General features: G+C 40.9%; 1 protein-coding gene across 1 annotated transcript in view; it reads right to left on the reverse strand.

The window, feature by feature from the left end:
* Positions 1–21,293, reverse strand: part of lrriq1 (leucine-rich repeats and IQ motif containing 1) — a 179,901-nt gene that overhangs the window by 129,622 nt on the left and 28,986 nt on the right. Inside the window, exons 7-11 of the mRNA XM_063059516.1 lie at positions 19,532–19,758; positions 15,845–15,919; positions 14,330–15,550; positions 8,223–8,375; positions 5,041–5,191 (exon numbers count right to left, since the gene is read on the reverse strand). Of these exons, the coding sequence (XP_062915586.1) occupies positions 5,041–5,191; positions 8,223–8,375; positions 14,330–15,550; positions 15,845–15,919; positions 19,532–19,758 (1,827 nt within the window). The remainder of the gene's footprint in view (positions 1–5,040; positions 5,192–8,222; positions 8,376–14,329; positions 15,551–15,844; positions 15,920–19,531; positions 19,759–21,293) is intronic.

Raw genomic sequence — 21,293 nt, forward strand, 5'->3', positions numbered from 1 at the left:
CTGAACATTCATGGCCTCATGAGCTTTCGGTGTAACAGTTTCTATTATTTTGTTATGCCATTCAACTTTAAACAAATTTGCAGTTCTTTTACGCTTCACGCCCTTCGCTTCTTTTGAATTCAACATAGTGAATCAATATTTTTTCTAATAAAAACTTAGTAAGCTATCTACAGGATTTGAAACAGACCTATGTAAACTTCACAAAATGAACACTGTCCGCCAAACATGGCTGCTGCCGTGATGCAGCTGTACAAACCGGAACAGGATAGGTGAGGTGACGTAAATTAGTGACGTGCATTGTGGTATTTGAAAAACAGACTAACTAGTTAACAGAAACAGTTAGCTAAAAGATTATTTTCAATAAGTATAATTATTAACTACTACATTATTTTAGGTAACTAACCTTTTGTGCGCACATTAATTTCCTTTGTGTGCTGGTTGAAAAACGTGTGTGCGCGCGCACAGCTTAGAGGGATCTATGCCTACCACCCAATCAGCCTCCACATCCAACATATCATTCTACTTAACTTCCGCTATCTTCAACAGGATTCTACCAGCAAATACGTCTTTACATTCCCCAACCCTCGCCTATACCCCACTCTTCACTTTCTACAGGGATCGCTGTCACTGTGACTCTATTGTCTATTTATCCTTCCCCACTAATCTCCCTCCTGGCACATATCTCTGCATGCAAAAGAAAAGATACACCTGCCCACTCACCTCCTCCGTCACCTCCATTCAGGGCCCCAAACAGTCTTTCCAAGTGATGTGACACTTCACCTACGAATCTGTTGGGGTCGTCTACTATATCCACTGCTCCCGATGCAGCTTCCTCTACATTGGGGAGGCCAAACTTACAGTGCCTATAAATAGTATTCAACCCCCTGGAAAGTTTTCATGTTTTATTGTTTTAAATCACAGTGGATTTAATTTGGCTTTTTTTGACGCAATCAACAGAAAAAGACTCTTTCATGTCAAAGTGAAAACAGATATCTACAAAGTGATCTAAATTAATTACAAATATAAAATGCAAAATAATTGATTGCATAAGTATTCACCCCCTTCAAGTCAGTATTTAGTAGATGCACCTTTGGCAGCAATTATAGCCTTGAGTCTGTGTGGATAGGTCTCTATCAGCTTTGCACATCTGGACATTGCAATTTTTCCCCATTCTTCTTTACAAAACCGCTCAAGCTCTGTCAGATTGCATGGGGATCATGAGTGAACAGCCCTTTTCAAGTCCAGCCACAAATTCTCAATTGCATTGAAGTCTGGACTCCGACTTGGCCATTCCAGGCCATTAACTTTGTTGTTTTTAAGCCATTCCTGTGTAGCTTTGGTTTTATGCTTCGGGTGATTGTCTTGCTGGTAAAGAAATCTTCTCCCAAGTTGCAATTCTCTTGCAAACTGCATCAGGCTTTCTTCCAGTATTTCCCTGTATTTTCCTGCATTTATTTTACCCACTACCTTCGCAAGCCTTCCACAACCTGCTGCAGAGAAATATCCCCACAGCATGATACAGCTATCACCACGCTTCACAGTAGTGATGGCGTGTTTTTGATGATGAGCTGTGTTTGGCTTATGCCAAACATAGCATTTAGCCTGATGGCCAAAAAGCTCAATTTTGGTTTCATCAGACCATAGAATCTTAGAACCTTCTTCCAGCTGACTTCAGAATCTTCCACGTGTCTTCTGGCAAACTCTAGCTCAGGTTTTGTGTGAGTTTTGTTTTGCAACAGAGGCTTTCTCTTTGCCATTCTCCCATAAAGCTGCGACTGTTGAAGCACCCAGGCAACAGTTGTTGTATGCAGAGTCTCTCCCATCTCAGCCACTGAAGCTTGTAACTCCTCTAGAGTTGTCATTGGTCTCTTGGTGGCCTCCCTCACTAGTCCACTTCTTTCATGGTCACTCAGTTTTCTTGAGGATGGCCAGCTCTAGGTAGATTCACAGCTGGGCCATATTCTTTCCATTTCTTGATGATTAACTAAAGTGTACTCCAAGGGATATTCAGTGACTCGGAAACTTTCTTGCATCCATTTTCTGACGTGTTTTTCAATAACCTTTCTCAGAGATGCTTGGAGTGTTCTCTCTTCATTGTGTAGTTTTTTGCTGGAATACCAGCAGTTGGACCTTCCAGATACAGGTTTATTTTTACTACAATCAATTGAAACACCTTGACTGCACACAAGTCTCCAAAAAGATTGCCATTTAACTAATTATGTAACTTCCAAAACCAATTGGCTGCACCAGTGATAATTTGGTGTGTAATTTTAAAGGTGAGTGAATAGTTAAGCAATCAATTATTTTGTGTTTTATATTTGTAATTAATTTAAATTACTTTGTAGAGATCTGTTTTCACTTTGATACGCAAGAGTCTTTTTCTGTTGATCATTGTCAAAAAGCCAAATTAAATCACAGTGATTCAATACTGGAAAACAATAATATGAAAACTTCCAAAGATGGTGAATACGTTTTACAGACAATATAAATTAGCACCTCTGCTCCATCAACCGAAACCAGAATTTCCCAGTGGCCATTTTAATTCTTATCCCCACTCACCTTCTGACACGCTAGTCCATGGCCTCGTTTTCTGCCACGAGGTCACTCTCAGGGTGAAGAAGCTCATTTTCTGTCTAAGTAGCCTCCAAACTGATGGCATGAATATCGAATTCTCCTTTGAGTTTTTTTCCCCACTCCCTCTTCTCTCTTCTTCTATTTCCCACTCTGGCCTTTTACTTCTTCTCCTCACTTGCTCGTCACATCCCCCAGTGCCCTTCCTTCTTCCCTTTCTCCCATAGTCCACTCTCCATTCCTATCAGATTCGTTCTTCTCCAGTCATTTACATGTCCCACCTACCCGGCTTCACCTATCACCTTCGAGCTTGTCACCTTTTTAAATCTGGTATCTTCCCCCTTCCTTTCCAGTCCTGAAGAAGGGTCTCAGCCTGATACAGCAACTGTTTATTTATTTTCGTAGATGCTGTCTTTCCTGCTGAGTTCCTCCAGCATTTTCTGTGTGTTGCTCTGGATTTCCAGCATCCGCAGACTTTTTTGTGTTTACTTATTACTTTATGCCCTGTCCTCTGATGTTCAGGTTAGGTCACCTGGGATATTAGGGCCTCATGCAATGCCGGGTCTGACTGTAGGTCATAATCCAGGGCACTAAGGAATTAAACCAGGTTAGGGGCATGGAAGAGAAGGTTGGGTAATGAGCACAGATCAGGTAGATCCCAGGAGAGAGGGCAGGTCAAACGGTGGCTATAAATTTACTTGCATCTCATAGGACCTAGACAGGTCTTCTAGCATTCAGCAATTCAGATGCACCAATTCACTGTTAATGCTGCCTGGATCGTCAGCGACTGCACCACCACATTACATCATGTGGGGCAGGTGAGCTAGGACGTTGATCGAACACTACACCTGGACACCTCCATCTCTCCAAATAACTTCTTATAAGACCATAAGATACAGGAGCAGAATTAGGCCATTTGGGCCATCAAATCTATCCTGCCATTTCATCATGGCTGATCTATTTTTCCTCTCAGCCCCAACATCCTGCCTTTTCCCAGCATCCATTCATGCACTGACCATTAAGAATCTATCAACCACTACCTTAAATATACCCAATGACTTGGCCTCCACAGCTGCTTGTGGCAAAGAACTGTACAGATTTGCCACTCTCTGGCTAAAGAAATTCCTCCTCACCTCCGTTCTAAAGGGACACCCTTCCATTCTGTATCATCTGATCTTAGACTCTCTCATCATAGAAAACATCCTCTCCACATCCACCCTATCAAGACCTTTCACCATTAGATAGGCTTCAATGAGGTCACCCTTCATTCTTCTGAATTCTACTGAATTCGGGCTCAAAGCCATCAAACACTGTTCATATGAGAAACCGTTCAATCTTGGAATCATTTTCGTGAACTTCTTTTGAACCCTCTCCAGTTTCAGCACATCCTTTCTAGGGTAAGGGACCCAAAATTGTTCACAATATTCCATGTGAGGCCTAACAAGTGCTTTATAAAGCCTCAACATTACATCCTTGCTTTTATATTCTGGTCCTCTTGAAATGATTGCTAACATTGAGAGGGGAGGAGAAGATAGCGGCGTGATGCAGCGCCATGTGACCGCTCCGAAATGATATCATATTTGTTAAGTAGGGGCCGTGCACAATCCTGATTTGATGGAAACAGATGTGAGAAGCACGAAGGAACATCTGAAGAAACTTCTGAAATGCCTGCTTCGCTGCCGCTGTTACTCTGCAATCGAGAATCTCTGGAGGGGAAGGCACCAAATCCTCCGCTTTGCCTATTGCCGGGGCCGGGGTCGAAGCGCTTGGCAGAGATGGTGCTCGGTGTCAGAGGGATGGTCGGAGGCTCGAAGTTTTTGGACGGACTCAAGAGTCAGCTGTGGTCAGGTGCTTCCAGGGTGTTGTATCGGCAAGTTTGCGGCACTAGAAGCTCACGGCAGGGAGAGTTTCTCCCTTCTACCGTCTGCATGAGATGATGGGACTTTCAAGAGACTTTGAGACTTTTATTTTTACCGTGCCCATGCTCTGTTCTTTATCAAATTACGGTATTGCTTTGTACTGTTGTAACTATATGTTATAACTATGTAGTTTTTGTCAGTTTTTTTAGTCTTCGTTTATCTTGTGTTTCTGTGATATCATTCTGGAGGAACATTGTATCATTTCTTAATGCATGCATTACTAAATGACAATAAAAGAGGACTGCGTGTCCTCATAATCTAAAAAATCTAACATTGCACCACAGCCTCTGGTGGAGATGATGGCCAGCAGGTATTCAGAAGATCAAAGCAAAGGGAACACATATGTGACTGGATAAAATCCTCAACAAGCTCCATTAACAACCTGTCCCTACTTCTTGAGATGCAATGTTGGTAGCCTAGCTCACCAAGATTAACATACTGGAAAGACAAGCAGAGTAACTAATCCAGAAGGTACACTGGTAAAACAATTTAATCAAGTGAAAAACACTTTACAAGTAAACCCAAAAGTTTGCAGCTATCACTTGCCCACCTATCCGAGTGATGTTATTGTGCGATAATTCAAGGATACGTAGGCTGCTGCATTTCTCCAGACCATGCAGAGAGGTGATCTGATTATTACTGAGCAGAAGAACGCAGAGATCCTCCAACTCAAGGCCATGGATATTCTTGATGTTATTTTTCTATGTAGACAAAAAAAGAATTTGGATATGATTTAAAATTGTACATTTATGTTTGTCATAATAATTGCATATTTTATGAGTAATTTACTGTTATTGCTTTAGAGGGGTAGATAAGTATCAATGTAGTATTAATTCACAGGAATTTTGGTGAGAATATGGTCTTTTTGCTCCTCAGCAAATCAGAAGGCATTCCGAAATTTGGATGTACTATTCATTTGAGCCTTAAATAAGTCAGCAGACTTTTGTTTAACCATCTGCCTTTAGGAAGGGGATTGCACTACAATTAAATTTAAACACTTGAGTACCTTAGAGACTAGTAGTACCTAACCATTTTCCGTGATATGATTGCCATTTAAGTGATGTTTGCTTTATAATTATTCTTACAAATCAGTGTATTTAAAACTAGCAGCAAAAACATTGTCTCTACTTCCCATAGTGCATGATTTGATTTTGAATAAACTTGATTGAAATAACGTGCTTCTTACAACACATTGTTGTTATTGGAGATGTCACGTAACATGTTACAGGTGGTCAAACAAGGAGGAGGTGGTTTATATCTGCACAGTCCTTTCTCTACAATTCAGGAGGTAGACTTGAGAAAAAATCAGCCACTGCCAAAATGATGCAACAATTAAAATCACTGCCTCTTTAAAACCAAGATAGATAAACTAGAAGAATGCTTTTGTTTTAAACAGGAATATCCCAAGGTAAATTACAAGCTAATTAACGAAGGATGAGAAAACAATGGTCTAAAATTCTTGTAAATACCCAGTATCATCTTTGGTTATGAAAGCAGATTAAAAGAAATAATCCAAAAATATCATAGAGAAGATTTGATAGAAGTATACAATATTATGAGGGGTATAGATGGGGTAAATGCAGGCAGGCTTTTTCCACTGAAGTTGGGTGGGACTACAACCAGATGTCATGGATTAAGGGTGAAAGATGAAAAGTTTAAAGGGGAACATGAGGATAATGGACTTCACTCAAAGGTTCGTGAGAATGTGGAACGAGCTGCCAGCTCAAGTGGTGCATGTGAGCTCAATTTCAACGTTTAAGAGAAGTTTGGATAGGTACATGAATGGTAGGGGTATGGAGGGTTGTAGTCCCAGTGTAGGATGATGGGAGTGGACAGTTTAAATGGTCCAGCACGGACTAGATGGGCTGAAAGGACAGCACTTTTCTATGACTTTATACAAACCCCATTTCCAGAAAAGTTGGGATATTTTCCAAAATGCAATAAAAACAAAAAATCTGTGATATGTTAATTCACATGAACCTTTATTTAACTGACAAAAGTACAAAGAAAAGATTTTCAATAGTTTTACTGACCAACTTAATCGTATTTATAAACATACACAAATTTAGAATTTGATGGCTGCAACACACTCTACAAAAGTTGGGACAGAGGCATGTTTACCATTGTGTTACATCACCTTTCCTTTTAATAACACTTTTTAATCGTTTTGGAACTGAGGATACTAATTGTAGTAGATCTGCAATTGGAAATTTTGTCCATTCTTGCTTGATATAAGACTTCAGCTGCTCAACAGTTCGTGGCCTCCGTTGTCTGATTCTCCTCTTCACGATGCGCCATACATTTTCAATAGGAGATAGATCTGGACTGGCAGCAGGCCAGTCAAGCACACGCACTCTGTGTCTACAAAGCCACGCTGTTGTAGCCCGTGCAGAATGTGGCCTGGCATTGTCCTGCTGAAATAAGCATGGACGTCCCGGGAAGAGATGTCGCCTTGATGGCAACATATGTCTCTCTAGTATCCTAATACACGCCTCAGAGTCAATGGTACCTTCACATACATGCAACTCACCCATGTCGTGGGCACTGATGCACCCCCATACCATCACAGATGCTGGCTTTTGCACCTTTCACTAATAACAATCTGGATGGTCATTTTCATCTCTGGCACGGAGAACTCGACGCCCGTTTTTTCCAAAAACTAGCTGAAATGTGGACTCATCTGAGCACAGCACACAGTTCCACAGTCTTTCGGTCCATCTGAGATGAGCTTGGGCCCAGAGAACTTGCCGGCGTCTCTGCATAGAGTTGATGTACGGCTTCCTCCTTGCGTAATACAGTTTCAAGTTGCATTTCTGGATGCAGCGACAGACTGTGTTGAGTGACAATGGTTTTCCGAAGTACTCCTGAGCCCAGGTGGCTATAATTGTCACAGTAGCATGACAGTTTCTTAGGCAGTGCCGCCTGAGGGCTCAAAGATCACGCGCATTCAACAGTGGTTTCCGACCCTGCCCTTTATGCACTGAGATGTCTCTGAATTCTCTGAATCTTTTCACAATATTATGTACTGTATATGTTGAAAGACCTAAATTCTCTGCATCTTGCGTTGAGAAATGTTCCTTTTGAACTGACTAACAATTCTCTCACGAATTTTGGCACAAAGGGGTGAGACACGACCCATCCTTGCTTGCAAAGACTGAGCCTTTGATGGACGCTACTTTTATACCCAGTCATGATACCTCACCTGCTACCAATTAGCCTGCTTAATGTGGAGTCTTCCAAACCGGTGTTACTTGAATATTCTGTGCACTTTCCAATCTTATTTGAACTCTGTCCCAACTTCAGTTGAATGTGTTGCAGCCATCAAATTCTAAATTTGTGTATATTTACAAAATACAATTAAGTTGGTCAGTAAAACTATTGAAAATCTTTTCTTTGTAATTTTGTCAGTTAAATAAAGGTTCACGTGAATTAACATATCACAGATTTTTGTTTTTATTGCATTTTGGAAAATATCCCAACTTTTCTGGAAATGGGGTTTGTAAATAGTTGCCTCTTTTTTGTAAATATTGCTTGATTAATAATTATTGAAGCAATTTTAATGTGATGTTTAATCTAACAACCAAAAGAGTGATAACAGACATCTCATATTTTGTCAATTTTTATAAGTGTACTTAATTGAGATTTTGATAAATGAGTGGGAACAATGATGCAAGAAGAATACAATTACAGTTAGAATAAATCAATAGTTATTCAAAAGCAATTTTTTATTACCTGTACATCTATATACTTTAAACCTTTGCAATTATTGACACCCTCTAATGTGTCTAGTTGACAGTTTAGGAGTATTAGTGACTTCAGTCTCGGACACTGTGAAAGGGTGTTCAGACTACAACCAGGCAAGTCTTGAAGAGTAACAGTTGTAACCTACATTAGAGAAAAATGTTTCATTATATAGAAAACTATCTGGTATCAAACGTGCTCTTAGATCGTTCCCAAAGTTTTCAAATGGCTTAATTACTTGTTTGTTTATTCATACTAGTTACATCCAAAATTAAAAATGAAATCCTACTTCTCAAGTTTTTTGTCAGCTAGCTGTATAAACACTTTCAAAAGCTGAAGAATAAACCTATTTCACAAATACAACTTTTCAAATGGCAATGATATAATGGCAGAATTATCGTGAACTTGTTAAAGCTTTATTATTTTTAAAGAAAATAATGAACAAAAAAAGCTATAGGATTTCACTATGAAATATTCTGCAGAGCAAAAATTTACTGAATAAACTACAAGTGATAAACATTTCAATTTCTTCAATATTACATTTGAACAGCATATGTTTAAAAATTGAACTATCGATTATTTTCAAACAACTTTTAGATTAAAGAAATTCATATATTCATACATAATCTGAGGCTTTTTAAAACCCAACAAGTCAAATTCATGACAAAAGGACTATTTTATTATTAAGGTTTCAGTTAAGAAATATCAATATATACTGGTCTAATAATACATTACATTATAAGGATGTGAATGCATCTTTCCATCACGTCCTCCACTTTGATGAGTTATGGGATATTATACAGCATTTAATTGTTGTGATTCTAATGAACCATAATTTGCTGATAGTAGCGAGTTTTAGGAGGATATATTTATTAATATATCAGTTCTTCATTTCTGGAAACAGACACAGTATGCATCACTTAACAGTGTTGATGTGCAGAGGAATCCAAATCCACCGCTCCCTGACAGTGGCTGCACAGGTTGACAGGGTGGTAAAGAAGGTATATGGCATGTCTGCCTTTATTACTCGAGGAACTGTTCAAAAGTTGAGAAGTTATGCTGCAACCTTATAAGATTTCAGACAGGCCATATCTGGATTATGCATTCAACCCTAGGCACCCCATTACAAGAAGTATGTTGAGGGTACAGCCAAGGTTTAAAACGATGCAACCTGGATTAAAAGGCATAGATAGATAGATAGATTCAACTTTAGTGTCATTGTGCCGAGTACAGATACAAAGCCAATGAAATGCAGTTAGCATCTGACCAGAAATGCAAAGAATAGTATTATTTACAAAATAACTGCGAATAAAAAAAGTGCTACAGCATACAAATATAAAAGTACTGAGACAGTACAATACGGATGCAATACTGCTTAGCGCTGTGACATGAGGTTCAGCAGGGTCACAGCCTCAGGGAAGAAGCTCTTCCTGTGCCCGATGGTGCGGGAGCGGAGGCTCCTGTAGCACCTACCGAATGGGAGGAGAGTAAAGAGTCCATGGTTAGGGTGAGATGCATCCCTGATAATGCTTTTCGCCCTGCCCAGGCAGTGTTTATGGTAGATGTTCTTAATGGCGGGCAATTGGGTGCCGATAATCCGCTGGGCAGTTTTCACCACACGCTGGAGTGCTTTGTGGTCCGATACGGGACAATTGCCATACCACACTGAGATGCTGTTGGTGAGTATGCTCTCAATGGTACAGCGGTAAAAGTCCATCAGTATCCTGGGACAGAGGTGAGCTTTCTTGATGTTCCACAGGAAATAAAGGCGCTGTTGCGCCTTTTTGATCAGGATGGAGGAGTTCAGGGACCTGGTGAGATCCTCGGAAATGTGGACACCAAGGAATTTGAAGCTTGATACATGCTCCACTACAACTCCGTTGATGTAGATGGGGACGTGAGTGTGGCTCCTGACATGCCTGAAGTCCACAATGATCTCCTTGGTCTTCTGGGTGTTAAGGGCCAGATTGTTGTCGGCACACCACGCGGCCAGGTGCTGGATCTCGTCCCTGTAGGCTGTCTCGTCATCCTCTCTGATTAGGCCAACCACCATGGTGTCGTCTGCAAACTTGATTATGGAGTTAGAACCATGTACAGGAACACAGTCATAGGTGAAAAGGGAGAACAGAAGAGGGCTCAGCACACAGCCTTGAGGCACACCGGTGTTCAGGGTGAGAGTGGAGGAGGAGAGGTTGCCTAACTTAACTGATTGGGGTCTGTTCGTCAGAAAGTCCAAGGTCCAATTGCAGAGGGATACGCTGATACCAAGCTGGCGAAGTTTGGTGATCAGCTTGGAGGGGATCACAGTATTGAATGCCGAACTAAAGTCAATGAACAGCATTCTGACATAATAGTTAGGGCTGACCAAGTGGGTGTTATGTCCAGGTATGTGCTATAAGGAGTGGTTGGACAATTTGATTGTTTTCTCTAGAGCTGCAGAGGCTGACGGGAGATCTGATAGAGGCTAATAAAATTATGAGAGACATAGGTCAGTTAGACAGCTGGTATCTTTCTCCTGGTGTTGAACTGTCTAATACCAAAGGCATTGCATGTAAGATGAGACAGAATAATTTCATAGGAAATGATCAGGGGAGGTTGCTTTTAAGAATTGGTAAGGGCTTGGGACGTGCTGCCAGAGGCGGTGGTGAAGGTACTTGAGAGGTGTTCAATAAACAGCACATAAATGCGCAGCAAATAGAGGGTTATAGATATGAAAGGAGGGATTAGTTTAGCTGGATATTTGATTATTAATTAGTTCAGCACAACACTGTAGACCAAAGTGCCTGCTGTACTGTTCTATGTTCTCAAGAGCACTTGCTTTAACATAAATCAATAACCTTGAATCATCATCCGAGGCCTGACATGGTCACTCTATCAGAAAGCTCAAAACAGGTGGTCATGGTAGAACTGGCAGTTCCTTGCAAAAAACAGATTGAGAAGTCGTCTGAATGCAAGAAAGCCAAATACCAGGAGCTGGTAGAGCAGTGCCAGAGACAGGGGTGGAGAGCACGATGTGAGCCTGTAGGGGTGAGTTGTAGAGGTTCTGCTGACTGCTCACTGTACAGAATCTACTCTCTCCTTGGCATTACGGGGGCCATCAGGACCATTGCAGAGGATGCTGAGCGAGCCTCCACATGGGTATGGATCAAGAGGTATGACGCATGGACCAATGTTGCTGGGATTGATCCGGCCTGATCAGTCCTGGCTGGATCAGCTGGGTGAGAGTGTCTGATGTTAAAAGAGGCAAAGCACCCGATGACCCCAGGTTACATCACTGATGATGTGTGTGTCCCAGCGCATCCTGGGATGTATCTCAGCATCAGAAACTGTTGACTTGTGAAAGATACTCATGGGGACCTATGGTTCAATCACAAGTATGTGAGTGAGCAAACTTCATTTCTACAAGTTAGGCCTCACTGCCTAACCTCATAAAACTTCAAACACTCACATACATGCCTACACTCTTCTCATAGTGGAAGTCAAAATCAGCCCCTCTCTGGCCACTGATGCATTAGGAACACCAGTGATTGTCTCTATTCCATTAGTCAAAACTTCAGCTGTTTCTCCATCAGCTTACAAAAGCAAACAGACAGATCACAGACAATTGCTGCCACTGCCGGCTTCTTAAAGCACAGGCATTCATAGATTGCACTTTCATCCTCGGAGACCTCTTACAATTTTCTCCTCAAAGGTTCAAAGTAAATTCATTACTTAAGTATGCATTTGTCATTATATATTACATTGAGATTCATTTCCTTGAAGATATTTATGGGAAAAAAGAAATACAATAGAATTTACAAAAAAAAAGGGGCATAACGAAGACCGATAAGCAACCAATGTGCAAAAGAGGACAAACTGTGCAAGCAAAAAAAATTACTGAAGACAGGAGTAGAGATTTCTTTAAAGCAGAGGTTCCCAACTTGGGGCTATGGACCCCTCGGTTAAAGTTAAGGGTCCATGGTATAAGAAAGTTGGGAACCCCTGCTTTAAAGTAAGTCTGCAGGTCAGAGAATCAATTCAGAGCAGTAGTGATTGAAGTTATCCACGCCAGTTCAGAAGTCCGATGGTTGCAGGGTGATAACTATTCCTGAACCCGATGGTGTTGGACTTAAGGCTTTTGTATCTGTGGCTCAGTGGTAGATGGCTTAGCCACTCTCTGCTGAGAGCTGTATTAAGACAGTTGTCTGACTGATATTTGGGATAGTACTGAGAGTGGCCTGAGCCTGAGGAAATATCAGGATTTAGCTGAAGAGCACCAGAGCAAACATTAAGATAACAACTGGGGAGTTTGCCACTTTCAGCCATGCATTCAGTACAATAAAGTAAGGCATCCGTTAGTCTTGCGAGACCATGGATCTGCGCCTGGAAAGTCTTCACTCTCCAGGGCGCAGGCCTGGTCAAGGTTGTATGGAAGACTGGCAGTTGCCCATGCTGCAAGTCTCCCCTCTCCACGACGCTGATGTTGTCCAAGGGCATTAGGACCCATACAGCTTGGCACCAGTGTCATTGCAGAGCAACGTGTGGTTAAGTGCCTTGCTCAAGGACACAACACGCTACCTCGGCTTGGGCTCGAACTCACGACCTTCAGATCGCTAGTCAAACACCTTAACCACTTGGCCACGTGCCCACACAAATTCAGTACAATAGGCATAAGGATACTTGAGAGTCAACAGATTTTGTTTTTACTCTTCAGATTATTATTTCTTGGAAATGACTGTAGGAAATCCACATATAGATGTAATATTATAGCGGAATGTGATAATTCAGGATTAGATGTGATCATTCTTACCGATAGATAGTCTGTCAGAACATGGAACAGTGCAACACAAACAGGCCCTCAACCCACAATGTCTGTACAGACCATGAGAGCAAATTAGACTAAGTCTCTTCTACCTGCACCTGATCCCTTCATTCTCTGCTCTGACAGTGAGTCAACATGAATTTACTACCTTAATTTTTCACTCAGTGCAGAGGCTGAATATGTTCAAGCATACTTGTCATTCAACCATAAGTATGAATACAGCCAAATGAAACAGCGTTCCTCCACGGACAAAGTGCAAAACAAGGTGCAAGGCGGGAGGAGAAGATAGCAGCGCGCCGCGCGTGCGCAGCTCTCCCGTGAAAAATGATGTCGTATCTGTTAAATACAGGCTGTGGGCCGTGGGCAATTCTGATTTGATGGAGAATGGACGTGAAATCACAGAGGAACATCTGAAACGCCCGTCCGCTGCTGTCGTTACTGCATGGTCGGGAATCTTTCGGAGGGTAGGCCTCAAAATCCCCGGCCTTGCCTGCTCTTGGCGACCGAGAAAGAGTTCGAATCGCTCCGACAGAGATGGTGCTTGGTACTCGGTGTCGGAGAGCTGATCCAGAGCTCCAAGTTTTCGGATGACTCAGAGTCGGATTGTGGTCGGCATGGCAGGGAGAGTTTTTCTTCCCTCTCCCGTCTGCGTGAGATGTGGGACATTTGAGAAACCTTGTACTTTTTACTGTGCTCACGGCCTTTCTTCATCAAGTTATGGTATTGTGCACTGTTGTAACTATATGTATAATTATGTGGTTTTGTCAGTTTTTTCAGTCTTGGTTTGTCCTGTTTTTGTGATATCACACCAGAGGAAATAATGTATCATTTCTTAACGCATGCATTACTAAATGACAATAAAACGGGACCACGTGTCTTCATAATCTAAAACACAGCACCAACAGTCACACATAGTACATATAGTTATTATAGCAGAAAAACATACAGTCACACAAACAACAATATAGCCAAGTCTCTGAGTGGCAGGGACTGTATATTGATGGTGCATGGGGGTGTTGTCCTGGAACCACGTTTCTGGAAGAACAAGCACACAGCAGTTCCTCATCACGTGCGAATGCAGCTGCAGATGAACACAATCCACCTTAATGTGTTATACAGCAATATGTTAATATTAAAAGTAAGGTAAAACCAGAAGTTAATTTCACCAAAAGTTCAACTTGAAAGCACTTGTCAACCAAGTAGCATGTGGCAAAATGAGACTGGCAAATCGCATGTATAAAATATTTATAATAACTCAGCATTTTCAAAGTCAACCAACAATAGAATAAGCACATACTTGTTGAAGTGAGGTCCAAACACCCGAGTGCAATATTGTTTCAGGACTCAGCACAGGCAGTCTGCTAACAGGATTATTCCGAAGTTTCACTTGTTGCTTCACTTTCTTTTTCTTGTTTTCATTGAAAATTTTGGACCAAGGAATGCATGTTTTCATCCAATGTAATCTCTTTTGCTCAAGGTGATCAGGAAGAGCAAGCCCTCTGGTGAAAGTGTTCTGTAAACTAACATCCATGTTTTCAATTAGTTCATCAGCAGCAATCTGAGCTTCATTTTGTATCTTATCTTCATTATTATTTAATACTGATTGACTATCACCAGATAGTTTACCAGGGAATGTGTCTCCAACTGCATAAGGAATAACTTCTTGCAGTATGTTATTTTGGGGTACTATGATATTGGATTCAATGGTAAGAGTATTCACTGTTTCACTTTCCACTATCTCTTCAGCTGGTAGTTTCTTTTCCATTTTTGCATCTGAAGCTCTTTCAGCTGTACACTGACCTTCAATTTTACTGGGATTTATGGGAGAGTTGTCCTGTGCATTAGAAGGCAAACACATATTTTCATTCATACGAACATACACATTATCATTGTCTTTGAAGGTTTCATTCTCCTTCATGCTGGAATTAGCAGTAACTTCTTCGAGTAGCTGCAGCACAACTTTCTTCTCAGTTTTTTCCTCTGTTTGTTCAATGCACTCGTTCTTTTTTTCTTTTAGCAACTTTTCTTCTGCTTCCTTTTGTTCTTCTTCCCTTTTCTTTTTTTGTAGTTCTTTTTGTTTCTCCTCTTCTTGTAGATTTTTCACTCTCATTTGTTTCTCCTTTTCTAACCTCTGTCGCTCCTGCTCCTTTTTCTTTTCGTACTCAATCCGTCTTTGTTTCTGCTCCTCCCTTTGCAGCCGTACAGCCTCTTCCTGCTTTTTTCTTTCCTCCTGTTCAACTCGGCTCTGTTCTTCTAGTTTTTTTTTAATTTTCTCTTCAAAGTCTTTCCTTTCTTGAGCCATCTTGAGCTGGAGGTCTTTTCTTCTCTTCCTTTCATCCCGTTTCTCCTTCAGTATTGGAGAATACTTTTTAAGTGTTAAAAATGTCCGAAATCTTGCCTGAATACTAGTTGCTGCTCTGTAACGCAGCTCTTCCACTCGTTTCCTCTCTTTGTCCTGCTGCTCTTCAAAGATTCTTCGCTCTTCATCCAGTTTCATTTGCAGTGATTGTATGAGTGCCTAGGAATTCAAAACATCAAACAAATATTCACGTTTGTAAAAATACAACTTGACCCAATTGAAACAATGGGGTAAATGAAACAAAAATGTGAAGTTGAGGTCAAAGACAAATAATGGCTGAAAGGCAAAAAAAGACTCAAGGGATCACGTCATCTACTCCAGCTCCTATTCCTTACATTTTAATCCAGTACTGGATGAGATACTTCACTGCATTTAAATTGGGATCATGATAGAAAGTACTAAATGAACCATATTTGCTCCCTTCTTACTTACAAAGATTCAAACATTCCTCACCTCATGACGTTTTAACTCTTTTGCCAAAGTCTCCTGGTTCAGTTTGATTTTCTTTTCCAGTTTAGCCCGCTGTTCCTATGTAAAATACACAAAATTGTAATGTACTACGTATTAGGTAGATAATAGATTGCATACTATGATTAAGTAATAATACTCTTACAGTGTTAAAGAAAAGATACTTGCAACCACAGTCAGCTGAAAATACCAAAGAGGTAAATGATTTTACATCCTCGGATTACATCAGAATCAGATTTATTATTACCTGCATGTGTCGTGAAATTTGTTAATACACAAAAATTTGTTACATCACAGAAAACGGTGCTTATCTCATTTACTTCACTTCTTGCAACAATATCAAGGACTGAAAATAGCAATCCCAATAAGGGTCACTTAAAATATTTCCAAAATATTAAACACCCATCAAAGGCCACCCCTCAGTATGGGGCTTTGGCCTGTGGCCTACTCTTTCTTTTGGAGAATTTTCCCTCACTGCAAAATGAGGAGTATTGGACTGAAAGATTAATTCTATTTCTCCATTCCATTCTCCCAGTTTCTCTAACATATCTTTTCTGATGGCAAGATGTTCCACCACAGAGATTTTGATATGCTTCATTTTTTTCTCTTAGGCACGACTTTACCTCTTTCCTTTAGCCATGAATTTATCATGGGCCTCTATTTCTCAGTCTTCTATTCTAATCTTTTTTCTACCTATTCCTCACCTTCTATTTCAATAACACAACACAAAATGCTGGAGGAACTTTAGTATGGCCTCACCACAGCAGTAGAGGAAGCCATGGACTGACAAGTCAGAATGTTAATAGGAAGTAGAATAGAAATGGGTGGCCACTGGGAGATCCTGCTTTATCTGGCAGACAGAGCAACAGTGCTCGGTGCAGCGGTATCCCAATCTACGTTGCATCTCACCGATATACAGAAGCACCAAATATAGTAGACTCACAGGTAAAGTGTCACCTCACCTGGAAGGACATTTGGGGCCCTGAATAGTAGTGAGCGAGGTGGTGTAGGGGCAGGTGTGGCACTTGTTCTGCTTCTAAGGATAAGTACCAGAAGGGAGGTCAGTGATGGGGAGGGACATGGATAAAGGAGTTACATAGGAAGTGATCCCTGCAGAAAGCAGAAAGTGGTGGGAAGAAAAGATGTGTTTGGTGGTGAGTTCCTGCTGGAAATGGTAAAAATTATGGAGAATGATGTGCTGGACGCAGAGGCTAGTGGGGTGGTAGGTGAGGACAAGAGGAACCCTATCCCTGGTGTGACGGCAGGAGGATGGTGTGAGGGCAGATGCGTGCAAAATGGAAGAGATGCGGGTGAGGGCAGCATTGATGGTGGAGGAAGGGAAGCCTCTTTCTTTGAAGGAGGAGGACACTTCAGTATTTCTGGAATGAAAAGCCTCATCCTGAGAGCAGATGTGGTGGATACGTAACTGAGAGAAGGAGTTGGCATTTTCGCAAGTGAAAGGGTGGGAAGAGGTATAGCCAAGAAAGCTGTGGGAATCAGTGGGTTTATTCCAAATAGCTATGAGGGTCAGTGGGGTTATATTTCATCAGGTACTATTTCAATAGATCACTTTCCATAATTTTAGTACCTTCGGTGAGATTCAAACACCATCACATCTTTTCCTCAACATCTTCCCTTTTCAGCATTCTGGATGGACTTATCCCTCTAAATTTCCCTGATATGAACTTCCATCTCCATCAATCGCACCCCTTCTCAGAACACTGTGTTATGCAAAAACCTGTCTTTTTACCTATATATACAGATGTGAACACAGGAATTAGCAGCAAAACAAAGACATTTATAAAATTATGGCTGATGCGATTGTAATTTAGCTATGTCATGGTACATCTTGGTAACAACAACATAGCTAGGAAAGGGAACAAGGTCCTGAAGAGGCTTCGCGGTGGTAGAGACCCGGCATGGATGAGAGCTGGGATCAGGGTCTCGGCCCGAAACGTCGACTGTACCTCTTCCTAGAGATGCTGCCTGGCCTGCTGCGTTCACCAGCAACTTTGATGTGTGTTGCTTCAAGGTCCTGAAGAGCAAACTTAGGGAATTCCGAAGGAAACTAAAAAGCAGGACCTCAAGGACAAAATCTCTGCAATGCTGCCTGTGTAATGTGCAGGGACAGCAAGAGTAGGATGATACGGCAATTGAATGTGTGGCTGAAGAACTGGTGCAGGGGGCAGATTTGTGGATCATTGCGATCTCTTTTGGGGAAGTTATGATCTGCACAAAAGGGCCAGATTACATCTGAACTTGCGAGGGACTAACATCCTCGCAGGCAGGTTTGTTGGAGCTGTTAAGGAGGGCTTAAATTAAATTGGCAGAGGGATGGGATACAGTGATAGAGCAGTTCGGGTAAAGGTAGATGCAATGTATATAGAGTCAATGAGGAGGAATAGGCAGCAGATAGGGTATAAATGCAGTCAGTTGAAAGACTTGAAATGTGTTTAATGCGGGAAGTATCACGAAAAAGGGTGATTCACTTGGATCACTACGTGGAACTACGACGTGATGGCATTACAGAGATTTGGATGTCACAAGCACAGGAACGGTTACTGGATGTTCTGGAGTTTATTTCAAAAGGGACAGGAACAAGGACGTAAAAGAGATGAGGAAGAGTCAGTGCTAAGCATGGCTATTATGACAGTTGCAGAAAGAGAGAATATTCTGGAAGGATCATCTACTAAGTCAGTGCGGATAGAAGTCAGAAACAGGAAAAGAGCAATCATTCTACTGGAAGTATTCTATAGGATGCCCAATACCAAAAAGGGCACTGAGAGCAGATTAGTAGGCAGATTTTGGAAAAGTGCACAAATTACAGGGTTGTTGTCATGGGTGACTTCAACTTCCCTAATATTCATTGGAACCTCCTTAGTGCAAAAGGTTTAGATAAGGCAGAATTTGTAAGGTGTGTTCATGAAGGACTCCTGACACAATGTGTGGACAGGGCAACTAGAGGAGAGGCCATGAACCTGGTCAGCTAACAGATCTCTCAGTGTGCAAGCATTTCAGAGACAGCAACCACAATCCTTGATCTTTAGCATTGCTTTGAACATTGATAGGAGCAGACTGGGTCTGCTTGACTTGACAAGTACTTGACTGGGTGAGGGGATATTATAATGCTATTAGGCAGGAACTTGGGAACTGAAAACAGACGTCCTCAAGGAAATGTACCTCATGAAAACAAAACCCCAAATAACAACTTCATCACTGAATCTGCCTGTGTTGCCAACTTCTGGGAACCTTGAACTTGTACACTAAGGTTCCTTACCTTCATAAGTTATCACGTGTTATGTGTGTTATGTGTACTGAATGTGCTCTACACCCTGGTTCGGAGAAACCTTGTCTCATTTCTATTTATATTGTATAGTTAAATATGTTATACACATGAATATAGTTAAATGACAATAAACTTGACTTTTTTCATCAATACTCGCTAAACCCTACCAGTCTCTGTTTATATTCTATTGTTATTAATCTCCCCAAAGTGCCTTGCCTCACATTAATCAGGATAGATTCTATCTGTCATTGCTCTGTCCATCTTACTAAATGATCAAAAGCATCTTTGCAGTCTTCAACTGGCCTCTTCACTGCAAACAACACTATTGATTTATCCTCAGCAGACACTGCCTCAGCTGCTATGTGTGTGGTTCTGATAATACTTACCTGCCTCTCTACTGTTAGTTTCTCTAGTTTTTCTTCAAATTGTTTCTGCCTACTCTTAGCTCGCTCCTCTTCCTCCTCCACCTGCTTCTTCTCTTTTTCTCTCTGGTCCATTAGCTCTGCCAGCTTGGTTTTCTGTAGTCTTTTTTCTTCAGCTTCCCATTGCTGCAGTGTCAGATGGCAGCACTCCTCCACTTCTTTGCATTTGGAAGTTATAACATCTTCATTATCTGAAGAAAATAAAACAAATCTGTGTCTGTCTACTTCGTGTGTTTTCGTTCACAGTTTTACTTTAAACTTCAAGCTAGTCCATCCTATAGCCAATTATTTTGAGGCCAAGTTTCCAGTATGACAGAGTAATTTAATTTCTATTAACTTATCATTGAATGCTTAGATTCACATCATTAATTAACACTTTCATTTATAAGTCTTCAATTACGTTGTCTCATGTTCCTACCAACTTCTCAATGGAACATTTTTTTTTACAATTAAGAAAATACTGGAAATACAAGAAATCCATCAAAGAAACTAATATACTGGAAAGATATTGCAGGCTTAGGTGTAACAGATTATCAGTTCATGAAGACAAGATAATAGGAATTAATAAATAAATGTTGAGTATAAAGTGCCGAAGTATTCACACTTGTCACAAAAGAAATTAATCCCAAATTTAAAAAAAAAAGTTTTTTTAAGCTGTAGAGGATAAAAACAAAACTAATAGGTAAAAGGTTCTTTGGGCGAGGCAATAAATAAAGCATGTGTTCTGCCTCTGTGATAATTTCACGTCATCGGTCCCCAATCATCTGTCCTTTTATAAACGTGAGACAAAAAACTAATATTGTTACAAGCTCCTGGTACATTTAGTTTCACAGAAGTGTTCTCTCAAAGCTTTGCACTTGAGACGACAGTTTAAAATTCAACACAAAGGATCTTGATTAATGCTTCCCTTCATAGATTGTATAGTTTACCACTACAGCAATATTGTAGGCTTTCATAAATAAAATAGGCTGTGGTCAGCATGGTTTCTTCAAGGGAAATCCTGCCTGACAAATCTGTTGGAATCCTTTAAAGAAATAACAAGCAGGATAGACAAAGGAAAATTGGCCGATGTTGTGTACTTGGATTTTCAGAAGGCCTTTGACTAGATGCCATACATGAGACTGCTTAACAAACTATGAGCCTATGGTATTACAGAAAAAATTCAAGCATGGATAAAGCAGTGACTGATTGGCAAGAGGCAGGGCAGGAATAAAGGGAGCCTTTTCAAGCTGGCTGCCGGTGACTAGTGGTATTCCACAGGGGTCTGTGTTGGGACAGATCCTTTTTACGTTATATGTCAATGATTTGGATGATGGAATTGATGGCTTTGTTGCGACTTTTGCAGATGATATGAAGAAAGGTAGAGGGCAGGTAGTTCTGAGGAAGTAGAGAGGCTGCAGAAGGATTTACACAGATTAGGATCATTGGCAAAGAAATAGCAGATGGAGTACAGTGTCGGGAAGTGTTTGGTCATGTACTTTGGTAGAAGAAATGAAAGCATTGACTATTTTCTAAATAGAAAGAATATACAGAAAAACTGAGGTGCAAAGGGACTTGGGAGTGCTTGTGCAGGGTTCTCTAAAGCTTAATTTGCAGATTGAGTCTGTGATGAGGAAGGCAATGCAATGTTAGCTTCATTTCAGGAGGACTTGAATAGAAAAGCAAGGATATAATGTTGAGACTTTATAAAGAACTGGTGAGGCCTCACTTGGAGTATTGTGAGTAG

This window comes from Mobula hypostoma, chromosome 9 (assembly GCF_963921235.1).
Source record: "Mobula hypostoma chromosome 9, sMobHyp1.1, whole genome shotgun sequence".
NCBI lineage: Eukaryota > Metazoa > Chordata > Chondrichthyes > Myliobatiformes > Myliobatidae > Mobula > Mobula hypostoma.